The following is a 25,731-nucleotide window of genomic DNA, read 5'->3' on the forward strand; positions in this document are numbered from 1 at the left end:
AAGTGCATAGAGACACGAGTGCCTGATATTTGTTCAAAATGCCAAAATGTTTGACAGACTTGGGACTTGTGAACTGTTTCTATTTTGGCCACTGTTAAGTAAATAAAATGCTTTTTCAGTGAAAAAAAAAATGTTGCTTTTATTATTTTAAATAATGATTCAACAATTAGTTACATTTGTTACCATTTATATTTTTACTGACTTAACAATTGCAATATTTGACTTTTAAACAATTGTTAATACAGGAAACAAACACTTTGGTAAACAGCCAAACAATACTTATATTCATATAGTGGCCGGAAGTCATTTATTTATTCAAAAGCAGAAGAATTACACAGCAATCAAACAAATTGTACAAAGTCTGTACTCCTAAGAGTAAACATCACAATAATTGCAAACACTCATAAGATTAAATCAAACAATACAAGGGGAGTTTCTTGCATCATCATGTACAAATGCACCATTGTGGAAGAATATTCATATTGTTGGATGAGCAAGATTTTCAATTTCAAGTAGTTAGCTGCTATGAGTGTTCCAAACTCAATTATATTTTGTTAATTTACATTTTCGAATAAAAAAATGACTTATTTGTAATATTAGCAAAATAAAACAGGCCATAAATGGGAATATTTTTTAAGTACTAAAAAATGTCAGTTACAAAAGAAGTTAGAATACGAAAAAAGTTAGTGTAATAAGTTTTTTTTACAATTTTCGAACTGAAATTACATACAATTATTGTTTTCTCCATATTACAACACTTTTTTTCCCCCCCTCATAAATCTCACATCTAAACTGATGCAAAACTTTTATTGTAATATTACATCTAAAATTAAAATGTTTTTAATGCACTATTTCATGTGACCCTAACATTCGTTCATAGTATTTCACAGTAACTCTGACATAGACCATTTCATGTTTTGTTGGTTAGCTAACAGAATACAATCGTAAAAATATTAGTCAAGGCCCACTGACCTCACATGGCCGCAAAGTCGGGCGTTTCGCTGCCGGTGGACGCCTCCAGCGAGTCGTCCGACAGCATCTCGATGCCGGTGTCCACGACGGTGTCCCGCGCTGGCCCTGCGAGCTCCCTCAGCCTCCTGCGACGCAGACCGAGCGTGGCCCGCGTCCCGTGGGGGGGAGGCGGCCGACGCTCGCTGTAACCGTGGCAACGGGCCATGGCGCCTATCTGTCGCTCGGCGGGCATCTGGGCGTTCTCGGCCGACGACGAAGACGAGGAGGGGCTCTGCTGGCGCGAGCATCTTTTGGCGTCTTTGGACGCGTTGAGTTCCAGGGGAGTCTGCTGGGCGCACTGGGTCTCTCTGAGCTGCTTCCTCAGCTTGCGGCTGTAGTGCTTGTAGAAGAACAACTCCTTCTCCAGGTTCTGCAAACGATCCTTGATCACCTGCTGGGCTTGTTCTGAAGAGTTGCCATCTAAAAAGGGAGGCGATACGAACAAAGTGTTACAGCTTAGTACGAATTTAACTTCATTAACAAAAGGTGTAATAAACAGTTACAAATAAACATTTTAAAGTCGAAAGTACACCACCACTCAGCCTTTTTAACAGATTATTCAATGTTGTTAAACAGCACTGGTAGTGTTTCCCAATTCTTTATAGCACCCAGGCACCCCTTCTACCTAGGAAAATTGCCTAAAAAAGTTATCCATCCATCCATTTTCTGTCCCACTTCGTCTCAATCTTACTTACAATTGTACTCATTGTGAAATCTGGACATGTCTGGTTAAACACAAAGTTGATATAGTCGCAGGAAGCCATGTCTTCTGCGAGTGGTGGATGCACAGGTTTGTTGTACCTTCTGCCATCTAATGGAACAGCATTTAACTGTTCTGCCAGTCACTATATGTCAGTGGCAGAGACAGAGGAACAAATATACAATACTGTTTGGTAATAATTTGGTCATTTCACCACAAATAACCAACAATAGCAGCATTTAAGTTTAGAGCCAGACTGACAGATAAGCAACTTAATAAAGGTTTAGTTGATATAATCAAGATTTTACGATGGCCACAGGACGCTCGACGCGATTGCGTTTGTGTTGCGTTTTGACCTTTGAGTTTGCTGATGAGGAAGCGGATGTTCCTGTGGTGTTCCTGCTGCTGCTGGGTGAGCCTGTGGTCGGCGTCCAAGGCCAAGTTGTGCACGGCAGCCTCCAACTCCCCGCGCGCTGCCTCCTGCTCCGCGCAGTAAATCTCCAGCTCCTCGCAATACAAACGCAAACAAGCTTGCGTCTGGCGAAGGTCCACCACCTGGTGCCCAAAAACATAAAACACAGAAGATAATCATGATCACTTCTGCTTGACATTGTTGGTAGAAAGGTGTCCATTTAACCATATGTTGATTATTGGCAGTGTACAACTACACTGCAACATACTGAGGGCTGTTTTTTGTATTTTGTCCCTATAAAGTAGCTAAAAACGCCTAATAAAAACAAACAAAACAAAAAACAAGGGGACTAAATGCGTGAGTACAAATCTGTACAAATAAAAAGGAAAATAAATAAATAAATGGAAGAAACAAATGTAAAAAAAAATATATAAGTATGTAAGTAAAATGTAATAATTAAAATAAACATTTGAAAGAATTAAACTAAAATACTAATAATAACTAAATTAAAATGAATCCTCTCAATGTATTCATCTATTAACATTTTGTATGAGTGTGCAAAATGTTTGAAAAAAAATGTATACAAATTTATAAGATGATAAAAGTGAAAAATGTTCAAGTATGTACAAGAAATAAAATATATTAAAAACAAAATCTATATTATATATGAATAATCATTTGAAGGAATAAGCTAAACTAAAAATGTGAAAACATTTGTGCTAAATCTAACTGTAATACAATGTAAAAACTATAAACATTAAATTTTAGAGAAAAAGATAAGACTTTTTTGCTTTAAAATAAAACTGCTAAACAAATGTAAATACAATAAAATCAATAATAAAAATTACATATAAATTAAACTTCTTCAGAGGACTTCATTGCGTTTACTTTTTTTTTTCTCTATATACAGTATGTTACATTTTTAAAAATGTTTCTTCTTTAATATTTCTATTTGCTCTCATTAGCTTGTGTGGGTGAACGCGAAGAAGCATCCGGACGTAACGAATCGCGCGCTCTTACTCTGCTGAAGTATTTGACGAGCAGCTCCAACCCTTGGGCTTGCGAGAGCGCCCTGAGCTTGGCGGTGACATCAGAGAGGCGTGCGCTGTTGCGTGGCGCCGAGCTCCGCGCTTTGTCCTGCTTGTCCTGGATGGATCGCTCCTTGAAGTCCAACTCTGCTTCCAGGACCTGCACGGCTTCTTCCAACTGCTCCTCCTTGACAACGATAAGAGCCAGGAATTAGTGTCTTTTGCTTTTTATTTGGCTTTCTGTGTGTTGGTATACATTTTCTGTATACGGCCCTCGAAAGAAAAAGTTTTGCCACTCTCGCCGCGGTCAACACTGACCTCCACAGCGAGCACCGTGCTGTCCTTGAGCTGCGCATCCAGGCAGTCTCTCCTCTTTCTCAGCATCTCTCTCTCCTTCTCCAGCTCCGACACGGACGCCTGCTTCGTGCTACTCGCCATCTTCTCCTCCAGCGTTTCCAAGCGAATCGATACGTGCAGCAGGTCCTGACTCAGAACCTGTGGAATAATATTACACAATATTACCGCTAAATAACAATGTATGCCAAGTCAAAGTGGACTTTATAACAAAATCAATTACATTGAAAACAAAAAAAAAAGTAATAAAGTGGAGATAAAGCACTAATAAGGATTTTTGGGTTTGGCCCCACCCCCCAAAAGGGAAATTTTAAAAATATATATATTGTTTTTTTTTTTAAATCAGACAGCGATGATGTCATCCAGCACAACTATACAAGTTGAACCACAAAAGTGCTAAAAAAGCTTTACATTGTCCATTTTTGTAAGAGTTTGGTGCGAAAGAAATGGAGCCAACCCACCTGACTGGAACGCAGCCTCTCAGTCTCCATCGCGTTCCTGCGCTGCAAGCAGGCGTCCCTGCGCCGGCGCACCTCCTCGCTCTTGCTCAACTCCTCGTCCAGCTCCTGCTGCGTGGCTCTCCTGTGCAGCTCCAGCTCCTCGGCCTCCTCCAGCCAACAAGCTTCGTTAACCTGCGGCCATCACAGGGGAGTTAGCAAAAAAAAAAAAAGAGAGAGGTGACGTACACAAAATGGCAGTAATGCAATTGTGTTACCATTTCCTTTGGCCCCAGCTTGTTTCTGCTTTTGAGAACACTGTCCACCTGCACAACAAAAACATTAATATCATTATTAACACTCTTTATTTTTATATAGTCCTATAAATGAGTCGAGATACAATCTGTATAGTGAAAGAAAAATCGGCTATGAGTCAAAAATAAAATACAATGAACTAAAACTATGGGGGAAAACCCCCCACAAAAGTACGATTATAATAGATATTTTTTTACATACATAAAATATAATGATTGTGTCTATAAGTGGCGGCACAGTGGGCGACTGGTTAGCACATCCGCCTCACAGTTCTGAGGACCGGGGTTCACATCCCGGCCCCGCCTGTGTGGAGTTTGCATGTTCTCCCTGTGCCTGTGTGGGTTTTCTCCGGATACTCCGGTTTCCTCCCACGTCCCAAAAACATGCAGGGTAGGTTGATTGAAGATTCTAAATTGCCCTTAGGTGTGAATGGTTGTTTGCTTATATGTGATTGGCTGGCGTCCAGTTCAGGGTGTAGCCTGCCTCTCGCCCGATGATAGCTGGGATAGGCTCGGAACGGAAGATGAATGAATGAATGAATGAATGAATGAATGAATGAATGAATGAATGTCTATAAGTATACGAGTTGCTGTGCTACAGAATAATATGGAGATTATTTTTTGGAGTCATGAAGCATCACTATGCAAAGGTTTTGTTGTTTTAATGACCTTTTTTTTTCTCCACTATTTTTCCAAAATCTTTTCTTCCATCTTGTATTCTCGTTAAGAGACAATCATATATGCGACCAGTTACTCGCAAAAAAAAAAAAAAGAACTCTTCATGGCTTATGGCGGTGGTGTGTTTGCGTCCCGGGCGCTCGTAAAATCCATACGAACCCTGTCAGTCTCCGACTCGCCGGAGTTGTCGCTGCTCTCCGGGCTGGGCCGCCTGAGGCTCTGCTGCAGCTGAGCCTTCAGCAGGTCCATGTGCTGCAGGCTTTGACGCAGCGCTAAGCGGGCCCGCCGGCTCTGCTCTGACAACCACGTCAGCGCGCCGTCCTCTCGCTGGTCGCCCGCGTCGCGTCGGACCGCCGCCAGGATCTCCTTTTCTGTAGGGGTAGAATAGGTCGGTGATTCCCAAAACACTGTGCCGCGACACATTGTGTCGTGGGAGCTAATTAGGTTGCGGAAAATTTCACTTAGTTGGTCTGAGGATCATAATTGATTGACCTCAAATAATATATCTTCAACTATCTATGCCAATGATGTATAGTGACAGGCAGCAAATTGAACGCTCTTTGCCACTAGATGGCGGAACGTAAAATTCACCTGTGTGTTAACCCGCTGCCACTCAAACAACAGAATTATTGTTATCATCATCAATTATCATTATTTCAGTATTATAAACCCAGGGGATTCAGGGACAGACCCCCGTCACAAATCCCGAACATGTAATTGCCCAAGTTAATAGTTTAAACCGTAAATACAACTTGATTCCAAAACACTTTTAAGATCATTTCAAACTCATTTTAATATTTCCTTTTAAAAATAAACGCATGATTTGATTTTGACAAAAAAATGCACCCGAAATGTACTCGTACATTCACATCCTGTGAAGACGCTTAACTTCCACTAACCATCGGGGAAAAAATGTCAAACAAAAATGTTCGGCTCTCAATCGAGATGAAGCGCTTCAACGTACTTCCTTGACACCTATTCGGAGGTGGGAGTAAGTCTCAAGTCTTAACCTTCAAGTTTCAAGCAATCCCCAAAAATCAATCAAGTCCCATCGAGTCTCCGCTCAATTTCAACAATTTCAATTGAGCAAGTCGGAAGTCAAGTCATACAAGCTCGCTCAGTCACAACAAATATTGGAGTGAGAAGAAAATGTCTGACTCAGGTCAAGTCACTTTTCAATAACTTCTTTTCAGTGATCAGTTGAGGATAGTTTCCACACACACACAAAAAATGTGAATATGAAGGTGTGAATATCAAATAGGTGAAGAAGGCCCACTGTCTTCATACTTTTTGGGACATGTTCGTCTGGTGCCTTGGCTCAATAAAGGTTGGGAAGGTTGAGTACACACCGTTTTTTTCTATCTCTTTGACGAGCTCCTCTTTCAAGCACATGTTGGCGGACAGCATCTGGATTCTCCTCTGAGTCAGACTGGCCCTCTGCCTCGCGTCCTTCACGCGACTGTGCTCGGCAGCTTGTCGCTCGACCCCTGAGAGAATAAGTATATTAGGAATAGAATTCCATAGGTATAAAAGAAGACAATGAATTTAAAAAAAAAGTGATGTTGTACAAGTGGCCTGCTGAGGTCTTTGCTTTGATGGGTGGTCCTCTCCAAAGGTCTTCTCTTTCAGGACAGATTTCTTCTGCCTGCTGCTCCAGCTGAAGGAGGAGGAAGGATTCAACATCGCAACACTGGAACATGAAAAAAAAAACTGCTTGCAAAAGTGCAGAATTGAAGAGGTAGTGGTAGCATTTAGTTAAGAGTTTTGACAGAAGGGGGATAAGAATGGCTGTGGGCTGCCTGGAAATGCAATTTATGGGGAGATCTGAGCTTATGACATTTCGACTACCAATGGCGTATGACATTCTTTGAAAAATAAGCTGAGGAAGTTTTTGCCATGGTATGTCTGTTTAGGTCAAAATAATATTTTTGCAAACAGTTTAGTTCTTCACTGTTGAATGCCCAGGCTACTTTGGGTAGGTGAATGGCCACCATGTCGCAACAGGAACAAAAAAGCAGCTTTAAACCAAAACGGCCAACGAGGTGTTTTCTTACCCGAGTCCACTGAGAAAGTTGTTCTTCTCTTGACCTTGCACCTCTGCCATTTGCTTCAGCAAAGGACAGAAGTCCTTGACCTCCTCCTGGCTCTGCAAGCGCTGGTTGCTCATCTTAAAAGTTGCCATCAGCCTCTCCAGCGACTCGGCAGGCAGACCGGGACGAATCTACACACACACACACATACAATTATCATGACATCGGTTACCTTCGTTTGAGGCTTCTATGTCCATTGTTCCCTATTGGAAAACCGGTGCTTCTAAACGTCCTGTGACATGTGCCGATGCTAATGCTAACACTGAAGTCACGCCACCGACCTTACTGATCAGCATGTGTCCGCAGCTGGGTCGTATCAAACTGGCACTGTGTGGTCTGTGCTGAGCCCGGCAGGAGGTCCCTGGCGTTTTACCTCGCACGGCCATGAGGTCGCAGCGAAGGCGGTCGATGAGGATCTGCTGGTCCACCAGTCGCTCCGTCTTGACAAGATTCAGCGATTCAAAACGTTAGCGATGGCCGTGGATGATATAAATGGCGAGCAGTCTCACCTGTTGCTTCTCTTCACAAAAAGTCTGCTGGAGGACATTTTGCTTCTGTAAGAGTTCCTGCACTTCTTTTTCCGCTTGTTTCAGTTTGGCATCTTTTTGCGCCAAGAGTTGGGTCTCTGTCTCCAGAGACTCCTGAAAAGACAAGTATGAAAGTATTTGATGGTTTTGAGTGACTAATATAGTTGTTTGGTTGCTATGGCTTGATATATGGTTGGTTGGTTGGTTGGTGTTAGATGTTATGTTGAGTTATGGTTGTATGTTATTTTGGATGTTGCGTAGGATGTTATGGTTGGTTGGATGGTGAATATTAGATGTTATGATTGATTTGATGGTTGTTATGGTTGCATGTTAGAATTGGTTGGTCAGATGCTTTTGGTTGGGTGTTACGGGTGAATGCGATGTTTAGCTATTTTGATGATGATGATGATGATATTCAGCTATTATTTTTGGTTAGTTGGATATTATGATTGGTGAGAAGTAATAGCTTATTGATGATATGGTATGTTTTGATTATTTGGATGGCTTTTGGCTTTTTTCTTTTTTGGTCATTCTCATATTATGGTTGGTTAGTTGTTTGGATGGTTGGATATTCTGGTTCTCAATTGGGGTTGATGCTATGGTTTAAGGATATGATTGTTTTTGGTTGGTTATGAAGGTTGACGTGATGGTTGGATGTTGTCAGGTGGGTATTATTCTGCGGTGTTTTGGTTCAATGGTTGCCAAGGTTACGGCTGTTGTTACATGTTATGATGTTATTGTTTGGTTGGTTTGATAGTAGGATGAATGTTATGTTGTATGTTATTTTTGGGTGTTGTGGTTGGATATTTTGGGTTGGGTGGCATGGTTATATGTTATTGTTGGTTGGTTGGATGATTTCTACAGCTGTTGCTACATGTTATGATTGTATTGTTTGGTTGGCTTGATAGTACGATGTTATGCTTTAGTTATGTCTGGTTGGTCAGATATTACTTTTGGGTGTTGTGATTGGATATTTTTGGTTGGTTGGTATAGTTAGATGTTATTGTTAGTTGGTTGTACGGTTTATTGGTTGGATGATTTTTATGGTTGGGTGCTTTGGTTAGTTGCCATAACATCCTATGGATATATATTGCAGTATGTTGGATGCTACTTGGTTGGATATTATGGTGATATATTGTGGTTGGTTGGTTGGATGTTATGATTAGTTGGTTGGAAGGTTGCCATGGTTAGATGACGTCTATGGCTGGGTGCTTTGGTTAGTTGGCTGGATGTTATGGTTATATATTGTGGTTGTTTGTTTGTTTGGTTGGATGTGTTCTATGGTTGGTTGCTTGAGTGCTTTGGTTACTTGGTTGGATATTATGGTTGGTTAGTTGGTTGAATGTTATGATTAGTTGGTTGGAAGGTTGCCATGGTTGGATGACTTCTATGGTTGGGGGCTTTGGTTAGTTGGCTGGATGTTATGGATATATATTGCAGTATGTTGTGATTTGGTGGGTTGGATGGTATGGTAGTTTGGTTGGTTGTATGGCTGCTATGATTGGTTGCTTGGATGGTGTCTTAAGGTTGGTGACTTGGATGCTGCACTGGAGCCAAGTGGGGCAGTGACCCACCAGATCCGGCCGCTGGAGATGTGGTTTAAAAAAAAACAATTAAATTAAATTTAAAAAAAAAAAAAAAAAAACTGTGTTGTAATTGGCCCCCACTATGTTATGAGCATTACTGCCACCTACAGCACTGAAGTGGAACAGCATACACAGTTTCATCTTCCTCACCTGACACTTCTTGAGGTCCTGTCTGAGCTGCACGATAGTGACCAAATGAGGTGAGTCTCCCTCGTCTGGCCAGCTGACATCTTTGCTGCGACTTGATTGGCTGATGGCCTTCGCCCTCTTCTGCCACTCGTGCACTCTGCGTATCAAAGCTTCGTTTTGCACGTCCGGTCCGCAGACCTCTGCAAGGAGATCCGCAGCCTGATGCACCAGAGACACTTCCCTGCGGATCACCTCCTGTTCCGGCGTGGAATCACTTTCTGAAGGCTTTAGAGGCTGGACATCATATTTAGGCGGGTCATCTGAAGTCAGCATGGCGGTAAAGGTCTCCTCGGAGTCTGTGTCGGGTGTTGCCACCTCGGCACGGTGGCGAATGCGGCGGGACTTGGAAGCAAACTTGAGCACGCTCAGGCTCTCTGCAAAGCTGTGGTGAGAAGGGCTTACGCACGCCACCATGAGGGTGCAGGCGTTGCCACCCAGCGAGTCCCGGAGGAGCCGGGTGATCTTGGCGTGGCGGTACGGAATGTAGGCGCTGCGTTGGCGCCCGGGATGGGCCAAGGCCCTGATGACGTTGCCCAGCGCCAGCAGGCCCGTGTTGATGTGCACCGACTCCTCGAAGCGGACGCCCGTGTTGCCCGTCTTTCCTGCGCGTTCTGATCCGGCCAGGTCCACCACGCAGAACTTGGAGAGATGCTCTGGCTTGTCGGGGCAGGCCGGCGCGCTCTGGCGGAGCCACAGCGTGAGGACGGTGTGCGAGCGGCTGGAGTGCTCGTTCATCCGGGTGGCACCCGTTTGGCGTAACGCGTTGCCGACCTCCAGGACGTTGAGGAGCTCCTCACAGGAGGAGACCGCCACCTCCTTGGCACCCACGACCACTGCACACACCAAATCACCTTTGTGTCACTTTAAATCATCTGAGGCTCTTGGGTTTTGGTTAGCTACAGATTGGTTCGGAGGTTAAATCTTTAATGTCCGTATTCATATATTTTGGGAGAAAAGTAGAATATTTAAAAATGAGTCTTAGATTTTTTTCAGGAAACATGTAATCTTACAAGATTTCTTTTTTTTTTTTTTTTTTGGAAAAGTCATAATGTAGGGAAAATATACAAATATTTCAAGTACTATATTTTTGAGAAACAAAATCATGTATATTTTTGAAAAAAAAAAGTATATTTTCAGGAAAAAGTCTGATTTTTGAAAAACTATTCTTTTTTTTAACAAAAAAAGTACTAAATATTTCAAGTACTATATTGAAAAAAAAGTTGCACATTTTCTGGAAAAAGTCAGATTTTTGAAAAACTCTTTTTTTGGTTTTTGCAAAAAGGTACAATGAGTTAAGAAAAAGTCATTAGTTTTCTATTAAGAAAATATCTCAAATATTTTTGAGACAAGTTATATCATATCAAGAAAAAGTTAAATATTTTTGAGAAACAGTTGTACATTTTACAGAAAATAGTTAAAAATGCTGTATTTTCAAAATACTGTAAGTTGTAAATTTTCATGAAAAAAGTTGAATATTTTCAAGAAAAGCAGACTAATTTCGAGATCAATCGTATATATGGGAGAAAAGAAAAAGTCAGATTATGGCAAAAAGAAGTTGTATATTTTGGACAAAAAGTACAATGCCATACATTGTCGATAAAAAGGAGACTGCTGTATATTCTAAAAAGTCAGATATAATTGAGATAAAAAGGGTTCATATTTGAGAACAAACACGAGTAATTGAGATGTTGTTAATGCTCAAAAATACGTCATTCTTTAATCATATTTTTTCAGAAAAAAAGGTCATACCTGCATTTTCGAAGAATAAAGTTGGATATTTTCGAGAAAGTTGAATATTTTTTACTCATATTTTTGTGACAAAAGAAAAACTTAATGTACACTGTAACTGTATTTGCGAGCTCCTCATCAAGAAAACGTTTTTTTTTGTTGTAAGTGGCAGGTCATTCATCTGACCTGTGTTCCCCCTAAAGTCGTCTCTGATCTGAAGGTCTCTGTGGGAGGTGTCGAGCTCCAGCAGGTCCCGCAGCTCCTCCTTGTACAGCTCCAAATAGGACACCCCGACGGTGACCTCCGCGCCGTCGCAGCGCCTCCTCTTATCCAGCAGCGAGAACACATCCTTGGCCAAGCACGAGATGATGCCTCCTTCTGCCTCTGGAACATGGTGGCAGAGGTTTGCGCTGCACAAAGTCCTACTACAAAATCGCATTGTATTTACTTCATCAAATTAATTTATTTACAGATTTATTTATTTTTTGCAGATGTCTGGTAAATATAAAATTCATTCAGTTTTATTTTTGTTTAAACATAAACATTTTTATTTATTGTTTAATGAAGTCACTTCCAGGCGCTGAGTGTCAGCAGTAGCTCCGATTTAACTTTTTTTTTTTTTTTTTTACAAATTACTACTAAATCTTAATTCATATTTTTTTTTGCTAAAAAAAAAAAAAAAAACTGTCTGCCAGTCTAAGGCCTCCATTTTGTATTTAATTAAAACGATTTATAATTTTGTGTTGCCCCAATAAAATCATTCATACTAATTACAAAGGCAACCAATATTATGTATTTTGTGTATTATTTTTTGTATTAACCAAAAAAAAATAGAAACAGCAGCATCCCTTTAGCAATCAGTATGAAAAAAAAAAAAACTCTGCTTGACTTTTAACTTGAAATCAATAACGTATTTAAAACAAATCTCTCCAGATCGATGATTCTGTTTCTCACCCATCTTGTTCCCACCGAGCGTGTAGGTCTTCCCGGAGCCGGTCTGCCCGTAGCAGAAGACGGTGGCGTTGGTTCCGTCCAACAGGCACCTGGTCAGCGGCCGCACGCACGACTCGTACACTTCGCCCTGACTGGCGCTCGGGCCGAAGGCGTGGTCGAAGGAGAAGAGCTGGTCGGAGCCGAGGATGACCTGCGCGGCGCCGGGGACCACACGCAGACACTCCCGGTGGGCGTGCAGGAGCTCCCTGGGCAGGAGGGGACGCAACCGAACCGCCACGCGGATGCGAACCTCGCTCATGATGACGTCAACGGTGTGGACTCCCCCTCCCCCCTTTCAAAACCACCCTTGTGCTAATCTATTTTGTAATGATTAAACATATTTGCACCGAAGCAACCCCGCAGATAAAGACGCTTTCTAGTTTTAAAAGGTGAAAGTGAGCGAGACAAGACAATAAAGGCAAATAACGGCGACTGCAAAAGCAACGCGCGTCACCAACACGTTCTTCAATTCAGTCGAATCCTCCAATTGCTTCGCTTTGATCAACTCGTCCGCATCTGCGGGACATCGAATTCATTCAACTTACTCGCTTTTAAATCTCTTCAGGAGAGTTGACCGCTAAACCTGTTGCTCGTTAGTTGTTGCTGACATTTGAGCGTCTGCTGAGGCTGCTCGGTTGGCATGGAAACCGCCGCTGGAGTCGAGGAACGTTCTACAAGCAACTTGACGAAACGATTTGAAGGCATTCGAAATTGAACAGCGCCCTCGTGTGGAACTTCCAAGAGTCGCATCCACCCTTGAACGGCGGCCGAACGTTGTATTCTGAGCTAGTTGGCTTCTTTTCTCAAGCCTAAAAGTACAGCATTCTATGACACAATAAACAATGTTATATTTATATTTTATGAGGGTTTTAGTTTTTTTTATGGTTGCTTTTGTTTTGCTTGTTGCAGGATGTTTTTTTTTCCTTATCATCAAAATCCAAGGTACGTTACTGATATAATTATTATTGTATTAGTGTATATAGGAATAAGGATGTGTGCATATTATTTCCAACTCATTATTTTTATTATATTACTGTGCTACTGTATATTAATGTTCTATAGGATTATAAGGAAGTAGAGATATGGTTAGGAGTAAAAAAGTTATACTTCTTCCTACTATGTAACTTCAAATCTTATTTGTTGTCTGTTAGTTTTTCACGTTCAAAATAAAGAATTCAAAATATATGCATTTTAATTTGATCTGTTATTGTTGTATTATGATTATCAAATCTTATATAACAAGTGTGTACAGTACATAGAAAATGTTGTGAACCGCAGAAAAAAAATAAAATAATTTATGAGGCGTTTGGGGGTTTCAAATAAAATGTGTCAGAAAGGTTCCAGGATGGTGTCACAAAAGATATATTTCAAATCAAAACTATGAGGGTTGCATGAATCGACCAATACATTTGCAACGACGTCCACTTTTCTGCCTTTCTGTGACTCCTCCAGTCTCTACGTATCTCTTCGCAGCCTGTTGTGGACACTTCCCTCTGAGTCTCAAGAGTCTTAGAACATTCTATTATTTAAAGCCTCGCAATGGCAAGGTACCGTAGATCAATTGTTAGCTGGCGGCTTGGTCTCATTATTTCAAAATGTCAACAGCACGATGAAGACGACTTGACGGTTTGTATTCTAATTGAACCAGGTAATTTGTTGGTCCGTTCATTTACCATGGCATGTGAGGTGAAAAGATTAAAGTGGTCCAATTAAGTTCTCCTGCAAAGGTAAAAATTGTCTTTTAGGTTCCTCCTGAAATTTTGGGGTTAATTTTGCACTTCGAAAGATCTATCCATGAGAAATAATAAATACTCAACAATTAAAATAGTTCATTTGTTCTACACTTTTTCAAATAAGTTGCACATGTTACAGGCCACATTAAGGTTGGAAAAAGTTTTGCAACTTATCTGAGTCTTGTTTTATACCATTAAAAAACTGGCATTTGAACAGGGGTGTGCAGACTTTTGGCATCCACTGTATGACTAATAGGAAAAAGGACTATTGAAATAATGTACATACAGGCACTTGGCTTAGTCTGGGACACAGTCGGCATGCAGCTTGTCAGTAGTAAACACATCGCGTGTGGTGTATGGGAATGTGGGCCATCTCTCGGTGGTGCTTCTTGGCGTACGGCCACAGGTAGAAGTCGATGAGCACCGAGTTGATGCCACCGCCGTCACCGCCCTGTTGCCGCGCCAGCTCGCCCAGACGGGCCTTGATGCACTCCACCGCCCAAATGGAGCACGCCCGGATCTCCACCTCCCTGCGGTCACCCGAATGCAACAGCTCGCCTGAAAGCAGAAATTTGGATATTGGATGTCAGTGGATCGTGGAGCCGTAACTAATGTTGGGACACAGTACCGCTTTTGAGTGTGCGCATCAGAGCGTCCGAGTATCGCAGCGCGCCCAGGTAGACGAGGGCCTGCGGGACCCGGTAGTCCGCGAACATGGTGAGCCAGTCTATGTTGACGATGTCCGCCTCGCCTCTGGCCGCCGCGACGGCCCAGAAATCTGCCACCAGGATCTGAGCCCTCTTGTACAACGAGATCCGCTTCCCCTTAAACGGAGCAGAGGACTTTGTTGTCATGACGACATACTGTAAGGTGGATTGGTTTTTATGAACTTTTTATTTTAATTCCCCCCAAATTTTCAATGTTCAATTTGCTTAGAAAAATATTCATCCGGTGATTCGCTAAGTGTGGTACTGTACTGTACACAGATGCCAAAGAATCACTACCGCAGTACAGTTCAGTTCTTTTTAACGCTTTAGTACAATGCATTTGTATTTAATCTTGAAGAACTTAGATACAATTTTTGTTTTACTTTATAGGTAAAGTACTTATTTTAATCATTTAAGTACAGTTTTTTATTTTCCTATAATCAAGTGCAGTGTTAACATTCAAACTGCATAATGTTACAGCGTCTTACAATAACGAATGGTGTATACTTTTCATGAATATAACCTCTGTCTCGTTTTTTTGATGAGCACTTTGGCCTACTATGCTACTGTATTGTAATGTTGGTCATGATGGTGGTACTTTGAGAGCTGAGTGTTTTTTGCGTGGTACTTGGTATAAAAGGTTTGAGAACCACTGATTTAATGAATTGTGGAAATGGCTATAAAGTAACAACGTGTCAAAGATGAAGCTAAAACATCAGAACTCTTGCTTTGCCGTATTGTCTTTGATAATCGTCACACTTTTCCTCTTTGCCATCACAGGTAACCTTTTGTGATGCGATCACACACACAAAAAAGCCAAAGAAAAAGCAAAAACGGTGTTTTCCCTCCTTCAGCTGCTCACTCAGCTCAAGTCTCGCAGGTTTTCTGACCTCACATCTGGTAATGATGGTTGGGAGGTCACGTTTTGTTTGACTTCAGCCAAATAGCATTTTTCAATTTTCAATTTTCAATGAAAAAAAACAATGATTCATTTAATCCACTTGGAAATATGACTCTAATGTAACAAAATGTGGCAAACACACACATGACGACAATGATCATTTGATATTTTTTGTCTGACTTATGCAGGAGAGTTTTTCTCTGAAGTTGTGTGGAAAAAGTGAGGCGAACAATATTATTATACTGTATTTGATTAACTTCATACTTTTCCTCTTTGCCATCACCTTCACACACATAAAAAGCCAAAGATGAAAATGAAATGGAAAAACTTGTGTAGTCAATCCTTTAAATGCTCACTGCTGAAGTCTCAGAGATCTGCTGACGCGATGATGACGATGATTAGTATTAAAATGTTTATTTTGTGTTTGTTTGACATATTCAGAAAAGCCACTTGGAAAATTGGGCGCAAAGTCCAAATTGTAAACAAAAAGAATACATTTTCAAAAACGTTTTCACAGAATTTTAAGGGGAGAAAAAATCAATTTGATCCATTTTGGAATACGGCTGTGACAACAAAATAAGGCCAGAAGATGGAGTGCTCACATCACAGCTTCTTCACCTGAACATGCTGATGATCAGCTCATAAATCATAGCCATCATCCATCCCTCCATTTTCTATAGCGCTTATCCTCACAAAGGTCACGGGCTGCTGGAGCCTATCCCAGCTATCTTCGGGCGGGAGGCGGGGTAGACCCTGAACCGGTCGCCAGCCAATCGCAGGGCACATAGAAGCAAACAACGATTTGCAGTCACATTCACACCTACGGGCAATTTAGAGTCCTCAGTTAACCTACCACGCATGTTACTGGGACATGGGAGGAAACCGGAGTGCCCGGAGAAAACCCACCCAGGCACGGGGAGAACATGCAAACTCCACACAGGCGGGGGTTGGGATTTGAACCCCAGTCCCCAGAACTGTGATATACACAACCAGTCGGAGACCGTACCGGCTCATAGCCATCAATCCATGCATTTTTGACAGCGTTTGCCTCATGAAGGTCGGGGGTGAACTGGAGCATAACATTTATTTTCAACTTTTTGATGTGCAATATATTTTAATTGAATCAGTATTTAAGCAGCTTTTTGATTTTCCTATATTTAAGCAGAGTTCAAACATTACTAAATGCTACAGCGGCCAACAATAAAATTAAATGTACTTTTTAGGATTCATGGCTTTCGATGAACATATGGTCCTACTACACTACTGTATTTTAATTGTGGACATTATGGTGGTACTTGGAGAGCTAAGCATTCTTTAGATAGGTGGTACCATGCGTAAAAAGTTCCAAGAACCACTGGTATAATGGACAAATGACCATTGACACTCAAGCCAACGGACAACAAACATAATATGCATGTTTTTGGGGGAGGAAGCCGAAGTACCTGAAGAATACTCAAGTGAGCACGGGGAGAACGTGTAATCTTGAACCCGAACCCTCAGAAGTAGGGTACAGACATGCTAATCACGAGTCCATGCGAGCCTACCACTGTGTAAAACATTCACACCTGGTAAACGGCTTCGTCTCGGTAGGAGGGCATATTCTCCACGACGAGCTCCACCATCTTGCGGGCGTCGTTGCCGGCCTGGCTTATGAAACTCCGGAAGCTTCCACCGTGTTGCAACAGCACACGGCCGCCTTCAGTCAGTACCTTGTAAGACAAACTCGGCATGTAAATGAGCACGGGTGCGCTTATGTCAACCAACCATCAGAGCGAGCCTCTTTTAAAGGTAACAGGAAATGGCGCTTACGGCTGTAATGGCGGAAGGGATGACTTTGCCGAGCCAAATTGAGGACTATGGGGCCGGTACATATATCGCAGCCTATCATAGCAAACCCCAAGCTAATAAGCAAATATGCAAGATAGTGACTTGTGAGGAGCATTGGTGAAGATACCGGCGCTCGTTTCAGCCAATGCCGTGCCATCACTTGTAAATTTGAGCTTGAAAAAAAATTCATAAAATAAAAAGCCAGTGCTATGCTAATGCAATCATCCCTACAATGAGCATTTAAGTAAAGGAGTAGCATTTGCACTAAGGAAAACATTACTTTTTTTTTTTTTTTACAAGACATCGAAAGGCGACATCGGGGACAGAATAAACAACGATGTCGCGAGATGATCAAAGCACTTACCAATCAGATTGCTCCGATGTCATCCCTCACGCTGCTGGAACGCTATGATACGCTATGATGTACTAACCTGTGCGCGAGTGATTTCCTATGATGGTGCTACGGATCAGCAACAACATCGCCAGCGTCACCAGACGCGTCGTCACTTGTTAAGGACGTTTGGCTATTCGAGACTGGTTTGCTGTTTTGTTTCTTTGTTTTACAGTTTTTGACATTTTACACTTAAAAAATGACAGCTGACACGACGCAGCTTTGCATTACATCTTCCCCATAATTCACTTTTTACATACACTTTTTAAATACAAGATTTTGTATTTCTTAACATCTCAATATTAACATATTTTTACATTTGCATTACAGTTAGTGTAAATTGCCTATGTGGGTGATTTCGGGCACTTTTGATTTTCGTTTTTCTCAAAAATAAAATGTCACAAAAACTATATATACCTACCTTACCTTAATTGTCATCTTTCTGTGAGTCAGAATCTGTTCATTTCCATATATATATATTGATATAAGATTTTTTTTTTGATTATTTGGTCTTTTTGTCAGATACCCGAGAGAAATGTTATTACCGCCACATTGCCATATTGATTAAAAATTGATTAATCTTGTGATGGTACTGACATTTCAAAGTTTGTAGCTAACTGTGCTATGCTGGTAGAGTTAGCTTAAATTTTTCTTTTAGCTAGCTAGTCCTGTACAACATTTTTATATGATTATCAAGTTTTTACAGGAAAATCTTAGCACATATTAACAGTCGTTTTGGTAATGACATGCAATAAAAATATGATGTGACTTAAGGGTACAAATGAGGAAAAAAAACTTACTCTTCCAGTTATCAAAATGTCTGACTTTTCTCTGCTTGAGTGACAAGACAAAATGACACAGGGAATTAAAGAATCAGATTTTGAATAAACTTCATTGATCTGAAAATGGTCGGTGCCGGTAATGACAGGCATATTTTAGTCAAAATAAAAGACAGAATTTGAAATGTTTTGCATATATGATGAAAAATCATTAATTCTATTATATTTTAAGGAATTTATGGTAAAAGTTACACCATTTTAGCATTTTTTTTAGTAGAAAGATAGAGCTTCATATATGCAAACCCTGTGCTAGGGACAGGGTGAAAACTGTAAAATACCACCATAAAACCGCTTTTAAAAATGTCAAAATATACTAATATTAACATGAAATTTTAGACAACACTTATAATTAGGCACGCCCACTGCTGGTTATTGAAAAAAAAAATCAATTTAAATATATTTTTTCTTGAAATCTTACATCAAGGACACAAAAAGGCCCGTAATCCAATAAACACCCATACAGTTAAAAAAGGTTTTAGGATGGCAACAATTTCACCCTGGAACAGACTATTCAATTATTTCCTAGAGGACATTTTAGTTTTTTTTCATCTTAACAAATTGCAGGTCGAGTCAAAGCAGGCCTGTACAGTTACAACTGGAGGTTTACCTGCATGTTAGAATGTTAAAGAAAAAGGTCCCATATTTTGGCTATTTAGACCTCCATAGATTGACTCACTAAAATGGACTTGGGATAAAAGTGTCAATTTCATTTTTAAAAAACACCTTTAGTCATGCGAGTGTCCAGAAAAGGCCCCTTTGACAGCTACCTCTGTTTGACCCACTTTTGTATCTACTTTGTCGATATTTGGCTAAGACCGCCCCCTTTCCTCTGATTGGTTTCCTCCATGTAGAAGACCCACTTGTGAGAGCACGCATGTTTGTTATGTTGACAGCGCTGCCTCTGCGCGGAGATGTAGGCGGAGATCTTTGCTAGTGACGTAAATAGGCTGGAGAAATTCGAATGACCTGATTAGTGAAGTGAGGCGAGAAACTGCCAATTCCGACCTTTAATTAAGAATGTTAAAATGTAACCGAACAAAACTTTTATGATGACCACAGTTTTACCCAAGAACAGTTTTTTTTTTAAATTACATTATTTCCTGTTATTTCAATTATGTATTTATTTATTTTACAAAATCCCAACAAATTGAGCACCTGCAAAAGATTGCATTTGACCTCAAGAGGTTCCACTGTCTACTGTGCTAAAGCTTTTTTTTGACACGTTTGTGACAGTCAAGAACGTTAAACTATAAACATGAAGATGATCATTTTCGAACCTGATGGCGCTCCTGAATCATGGGCATGGTCGTTTCATTGTCAGAACGAAGGATGTGGGCCAGCTCATCCACCGTCATCTGGGAGAAGAACTTTGGGTCTGTAATGGGCACCCCTGCGGAGGCAACAGAAGCAAGGTCGAGGAGGACACCCGGGTATGAAGTTCAAGCCACAGGAATAGCAGTCATTTCTGTCAAGAAGCTCCAGCGACATCATTTCATGTGATTCACTGCAAGCAGTGTTCCAATACGAGACATCATTGATACATTTCCCGAGTCTAATTGCAAATGATGCACGCGACGCTACGAGCAATTCCCCCAGCGATCCAAGTTCAAGTAAAGTGCGTGCTCACGATAATTGGAAGTGGCGGCTGCACAGCAAGTGGACTAAAAGAGAAGATGTGTGTACATACTGTGAGGTATGACTTGGCAATTAATACATTTTAACGATTAATTAGAATTTCTTTGTCAGGATAATTTTTTTATCAGCAGATTGTGTAGTTCAAAGCCCTGATGTTCTCTGCTTACACTAAAAAAAACATGGCTGCGAACAGACAGGAGCCAGTTTACAAAAGCACAGTCAGTTTTGCCAACTTAGCAATTTGGTTGCTATATTTAGCGACTTTTACAACCCTCATAGTGACTACTTTTCTAAAAAGCGACCAGCCATTTTTCAAGAGAACCCCCCTCAGTACCAGACATTTTAGGTGATTTTGACTCATCTTTCAAGGCACACAGAATACTGTTTTCTATGGCTACATAAACATGGCACACACCAAAAAGAAAGATTACATTTGCATCTTTCAAAAAAAAAGTTTTTTCTACCTTTTTTCGTTCTTTAGTAATTAGTGGTAGAACATAGGTAAGTTATACCAAAATTCTAAGTATGATTCACTGCCATCTAGTGTCCGTTTTTAACGGGCATTAAAATTGCTCTCTGGCCTAATCCTAAAGTGAGGAGTGACGTCAGCCCCCTCTGAAGCCTATGGCGTAAAAAAAACCCGTAAAAGACGTAAAAGTACGTCTTTGGGATTAGGTGATGAAGTTTTAAAATACGTAAAACTACGTTTTTGTTATTAAATGCGTTAAGAGACGGAACTATGAGCAGAACCATTTTCACGTTGTTTTGTACGACAAGAAAGGAGCCCGGTGGATAGCAATCACAGTATCAATGCACCGATTATTCCGTTTATCCACTTGTGGAAACGTTTGACCAGAGGTGTGTGCTTAACTCGGTCACCTTGCCTTACTTGTATAACTTACTGTACAATTTGAAATACCTGGACATCGAAAACATAGACCCACCGAGCCATGCAGTTCAACGGCTTATTTGATGATGTTAACACTGTTGAACATTTAAAATGGAGAGTTTATTCAAACATTGTTTCCATACACCATGTTTTTACATAAGCATAAGGGTACTTATTTTCATATGATCAGTAAATAAAATATTATTTTTGTTTCTTCTGTGGACATTTGTGCAAATTATTGCTGGGGAATAAACGTGTTGTTTTAAAGGCTGTTCGGTAAATATCAGAAAATCCCATTAGTGGAAAAAAAAAAACTTGTTTTCAATGTCACTGCCATTTTTTTTTCTAAAAGCAAAGGGGGGAATTGATTAAAACTGTAAATTTGATTTGTGTGAAAAAAAAATTAGTACCCTACTTTGAGGTAATTCTTCTTGTATTAGAAAAGGTGGTCATAGAAAGACATCATCTTACCTTCCTCCATGGCTCTGGTGACGGCAGCGCACAAGGTCATGTAGCCTGTGTGCGTGATCCCTCGGAAGGTCACCTCGCACTGCCGTGTCTCCTCATCGGGCCAGAAGGAGAAGTTCACGGTGTCCACTACGAACACCCAGTTGAAGGCCTGCGTGGTCGGAACGACACAATGAGCCAGACACCAGAGCAGAGGAGGCAAGTTTCTGCCAGCGGCGTGCGCTCCCACAAGAACGTGGCTGCAACAGGGAGATGAACGGCCTTCGTTGCTAAGGCCAAACACAAAATCTCCTCAAGCCTAACTCAATACAAAGGACAGCGTATGATTGTGGCACTGTATCTTTTTACATTGAAGGGGAGAGAAAGGCTTCAAATCAAGTCTCAAACAACCATAAAAATCTTTTTGCTATTGTTTTGACTATTTGCTTTGTTAGCTCGCACACGCTGTGACTCAAAAAGTAAAAGGAGAAAATATATGTCTCTAACAAAACTAACAAAAAAACAAACAAAGATGGATTGGCCAAGTTTTTTGTTTGTTGGCGTGGCAATTTTCAGCAATCAGCAGCGTTCGCTTCAACGGGAAACAATTGTGTATTATGCTACCACCCAAAAACTCCTTGTGGAACAATACATCTTGCTGTTAAAAGACAATTTGTTTCCTCGCTCAAACAGAAAAAATCATAACAATAATAATAACAATGAATAATAATAATAAAATAAGATTGAGGCTTGCCCTGTTTTTGTTTCTTTTATCTGTCTGCTTGTTAGCCAGCCAGCTACTCGTTAATGTGGAATGACATTTGGAGTAGATATGACTCAATCGGCTATAAAGAATAGATTTCTCTGTGAAAAAGTTGAAAATTGTGGTCTGCCCTAATTTTGTTTTTGTCTGCTTGTAAGCTAGCAGGCTACTTCTTGGTTAATGGAAAATGACTCAATATGTTTGGAAAAGACACGGAATTCTACCGTTTGCATTCTCAGGAGGGGTGTAAAGTTTACATTGTGACTCAAAATGCGAGAAAATAAATGTCTCTAACAAAAATGAAAAAATTGTAGTGTGTCCTATTTTTGTTTGTTTTGTCTTTCCGCTTGTTACCTAGCACCCTAATACCATGTTCATGAAGAATGACATTAGAAACAGACAGGACTCAACCATTTGCATTCTGGCTTCTCTCTCAGGACTTCACTGGCAAAAAGATAAATTATTTCTCTATGAAAAATGGAAAAAATTGAGACATGTCCTGTTTTTGTTTGTTTTGTCTGTCTGCTTGTTAGCTAGCAGGCTTCATCCTTGTTGATGGAGAATGACATTTGGAATAGACCTGACTGTACCACCTGGTATTCTAGGGCAGGTGGGGGCATTTTTATTCATGACTCATACAAAAACATAGCTAATTAGCTAACAGGGCAATTCCAGGATCAGAAGTTTAGGGGTGCTGAGCTCCTGGCCAGGCAAAATACATTTCAGTTGTGTACATTTTAAAGCAATTTCACTCCCACATCTATTGAAGAAAAGCACAACACTTTTTCATAAAGTCTGTGACTAAACTGTCACCTGTAATTAAGGTTATTTAAATGTTGAGCCACAGCAAAAGAAGAAAGGATTGGACCCCCCCCCCAAAAAAAAAATACATTGTAACCCTAATTTCTGGGGATATACATTTGATACAGAACCACTTCTACACATTAACTAGGCTTTGCATTTGTATTATTATTTTTTTTAAATTGTGCGTGTGTGGGGATTAAATCACCCCCCCCTATAGTGAGTACCAAAAATGGACCTCTGAGTTATTTGGGACTTTTATATGGAATGCAATGCACAAAATGTAAAACACATGAATAGAAATTGAGTTTTGTGAATACTTTGAATAATAATATGTGAACTCCCCTCTCTCTGTCCTAAAAAGAGTAATAATGCCTATATTGTTACGGCTTCCAGTTGGTAAGCTATTTAGTAGCACATTGGCTTTAATATTATTACATGTACATGACACAACAACTAACTTCTCTCAATGCAATTCAAGGAGAGGATAGTGGGAGAGTATTGTCTGACCACCTGAATCTTTTCCTAGATAGAAAATAACTCAACTCCTATCAAAACAACAAAAACAGTGACCTTCGATTAATACAATAAAAATGAGGATCGGCAATATTAATAGCATGCTGGTATGAAGCTAAGAAATGTGCCACGTGTCCTGGTTTAAGGCGGGTACTTAGACTATATCACTGGAAGACAGGTAAAGTTGGATGGGATTGGATGTAACAAACCATTTCTGAGGCAATAGGGTGGGGGTGCTGTATTTTTCTTGTTAAAATATTACATTACAACCAAGTACTGTATGGCTTTACACTTTTCTAGGTTGTTTAAAAACGACATACAGTGACATTTTTATTTTTAGTTTTTTGGGCGGGGGGGGCCGCTCAAATTTAAGGGGTGCTGGTATTTATTTTATGGGCGCTTCAGCACCCCCAAAAATGGGCTAGAACCACCTATGGCTAGCTCCTGTCTTGTGTGTGAGGTCCCAATTTTTTAATACATCATCTGTATTGGATCTAATCTATGACTCCCCTGGTCAGAGGTGGCTGCAGGGGCCAGGGGGTTGGCCTTCTTCCAGCCACTGGCACACAGCTCATCACTACCCCGCAGAGCATAAAGCATCTCTGCCACCTTCCGCACACCTTCTTCCTCCACGAACACATCCTGACTCCGCTCTGCTACAAACTGGCCGGACTCTCGGGGGAACATAGGAGGCTCCATGGAGGCTAAAAAAAAACAAAAAAAACATATCATACCAACCTGTTTTGGACTTATTTGTTTCAGGAACAGTAACACAAGACTACCAATAACCTACGTGTCATTTACATTAAAAGTAGCCTAAAGGTGCTTGCTAACATGTAATTAATTCTGTACAGCTAAGGATTTGTCACGTAAACCAATCAACACTAAAAAGTACAATTAACCTTTCGGCAACGAAGTCAGTCTTAAATCACGTGACAGCGTTTCAAATAGAAATTCGTGCTTACTGAGGTTTAAGCACTACAATGCCATCATGCTTATTCGTGTCTGTGTTACGGGATAAAATCTCATTTATTCGTCATTAATGAAAACTTACCAACAAAATTAGGACTGTTGATTGTCACTGACTCGTGCTGTACTTTCACTTCCTGTTTCAACGGATTCTGGCCAATCAGAGCCTCAGTTATCGACTCTCAGCCAATCACGGAGTACTCAGCAGAGGAAAACGGAAATAACATCAATTCTGTTACTAATTAAAAGCGAGAACATAAGCACGCACGTACCTTTGGAATCATCCAACTAAACAGAGTTAGTGAAGTTAAAAAAAAAAAAAAAAAAAGAAAAAAAGAAAAAAGACATACAGGCCTAGACGAAATTGTTGGTACCCCTGTGTTAAAAGAAAGTCAAGGTACATCAGTGCCAGATTGCACCATTCGTCATTATTTGAGCCAAGGGGAGGACACCAATGTTGAAAGCAAACAAACAAGCAAGACTGTTATATGCCACAAGGCATACTGACAAGCAACAAAAGCTTCTGAGGAAGCTCCTTCGACAGCTGAGACAAAACTGGAGTTTTTTGGCAAGGCACCGCAACTCTGCGTTCAGACAAAAATGAAGCATACCGAGAAAAGAACAGTCACCATTGTAAAACAGGGAGGCTTGGTTATGTTCTGGGGCTGCTTTGCTACATCTGGAAAATGGTGTCTATATTCTGTGCAGGGTACAATGAACTCTCTAGACCATGAGGGAATTTTTGAGAGAAATGTGTTGCCCAGTGTCAGAAAGGTTGGTCTCTATCACAGGTCTTTCAACAGAATAATGACCCAACACATAGCTAATATACCCAAGAATGGCTCAGAGCAAAAAAACTGGACTATTCTTAAATGACCTGACCCCTGATCTGATCCTATTGAACATCTGGGGAATGAGCTACACGCTGTCTGAAGGCGGCACTCTTCAAACTTGAGCCAATTGGTGCAATATCCACTGAGCCAAAATACCTGTTGACAAGGCGCAGAAGTCTCGGTGACAGTTACAGAAATTGTTTGATTGCAGTGATTTCCTCGGGTTGTGCAAGAAAATATTAAGTTATAAAAGGCGCCATCATTTTTGTCCAGCAGTTTCATGAGTGTGTTCTTTAAAATGAATCAGCTGAACCACAAATTTAAAGCAGTCTTATTTTCATAGGTTACATTTTCAGTAATTTGTTTTGTAAATTTTTTCAGTGCCCATTGTGCGTTTTTCTTTTATTACCATGGGGGTAACAACAATTGAACA

General features: G+C 40.7%; 2 protein-coding genes across 4 annotated transcripts; both read right to left on the bottom strand.

Annotated features, from left to right (window-relative positions):
• Positions 1-73: 73 nt before the first annotated feature.
• LOC133475293 (kinesin-like protein KIF27) lies at positions 74-13,240 on the bottom strand. 2 transcript variants are annotated; one of them, XM_061767922.1, is made up of 15 exons: positions 12,009-13,240; positions 11,241-11,438; positions 9,288-10,159; positions 7,534-7,665; positions 7,306-7,464; positions 6,989-7,155; positions 6,503-6,591; positions 6,284-6,421; positions 5,094-5,305; positions 4,221-4,268; positions 3,967-4,137; positions 3,470-3,646; positions 3,144-3,338; positions 2,068-2,266; positions 74-1,431 (listed from the first exon to the last, which is right to left on the bottom strand). In XM_061767922.1, exons 1-15 carry the CDS (start codon positions 12,304-12,306, stop codon positions 974-976), a joined length of 3,513 nt encoding a protein of 1,170 aa, XP_061623906.1. In that variant the 5' UTR covers positions 12,307-13,240; the 3' UTR covers positions 74-973. The 2 variants fall into 2 exon arrangements, with proteins under 2 accessions (XP_061623906.1, XP_061623905.1); XM_061767921.1 differs by having other exon boundaries at positions 6,503-6,624.
• Positions 13,241-13,393: 153 nt separating this feature from the next.
• Positions 13,394-24,671, bottom strand: qng1 (Q-nucleotide N-glycosylase 1). Of its 2 annotated transcripts, none has more exons than XM_061767929.1 (7): positions 24,551-24,671; positions 24,117-24,200; positions 21,441-21,588; positions 19,723-19,835; positions 16,954-17,097; positions 14,409-14,604; positions 13,394-14,338 (listed from the first exon to the last, which is right to left on the bottom strand). In XM_061767929.1, the coding sequence occupies exons 2-7, from the start codon at positions 24,135-24,137 to the stop codon at positions 14,109-14,111; spliced, it is 852 nt and encodes a 283-aa protein (XP_061623913.1). In that variant the 5' UTR covers positions 24,138-24,200; positions 24,551-24,671; the 3' UTR covers positions 13,394-14,108. The 2 variants fall into 2 exon arrangements, with proteins under 2 accessions (XP_061623913.1, XP_061623912.1); XM_061767928.1 differs by having other exon boundaries at positions 21,441-21,587; positions 24,006-24,200.
• Positions 24,672-25,731: the final 1,060 nt, after the last annotated feature.

The sequence above is a fragment of the Phyllopteryx taeniolatus genome, chromosome 3 (assembly GCF_024500385.1).
Source record: "Phyllopteryx taeniolatus isolate TA_2022b chromosome 3, UOR_Ptae_1.2, whole genome shotgun sequence".
Lineage (NCBI taxonomy): Eukaryota > Metazoa > Chordata > Actinopteri > Syngnathiformes > Syngnathidae > Phyllopteryx > Phyllopteryx taeniolatus.

What these genes read in the sequence shown, in the direction of transcription:
- LOC133475293 (XM_061767921.1), bottom strand. Translation starts at nt 12,306, where the DNA reads ATGAGCGAGGTTCGCATCCGCGTGGCGGTTCGGTTGCGTCCCCTCCTG. An exon ending in GCACGGTGCTCGCTGTGGAG is followed by an intron (nt 3,339 to 3,469) that starts GTCAGTGTTGAC and finishes ATCGTTGTCAAG; the next exon opens with GAGGAGCAGTTGGAAGAAGC. An exon ending in TCGTCAAATACTTCAGCAGA is followed by an intron (nt 2,267 to 3,143) that starts GTAAGAGCGCGC and finishes TTTGGGCACCAG; the next exon opens with GTGGTGGACCTTCGCCAGAC.
- qng1 (XM_061767928.1), bottom strand. Translation starts at nt 24,195, where the DNA reads ATGGAGCCTCCTATGTTCCCCCGAGAGTCCGGCCAGTTTGTAGCAGAG. An exon ending in CACCAGAGCCATGGAGGAAG is followed by an intron (nt 19,836 to 21,440) that starts GTAAGATGATGT and finishes TTGCCTCCGCAG; the next exon opens with GGGTGCCCATTACAGACCCA. An exon ending in GAGACGAAGCCGTTTACCAG is followed by an intron (nt 14,605 to 16,953) that starts GTGTGAATGTTT and finishes GCTCCGTTTAAG; the next exon opens with GGGAAGCGGATCTCGTTGTA.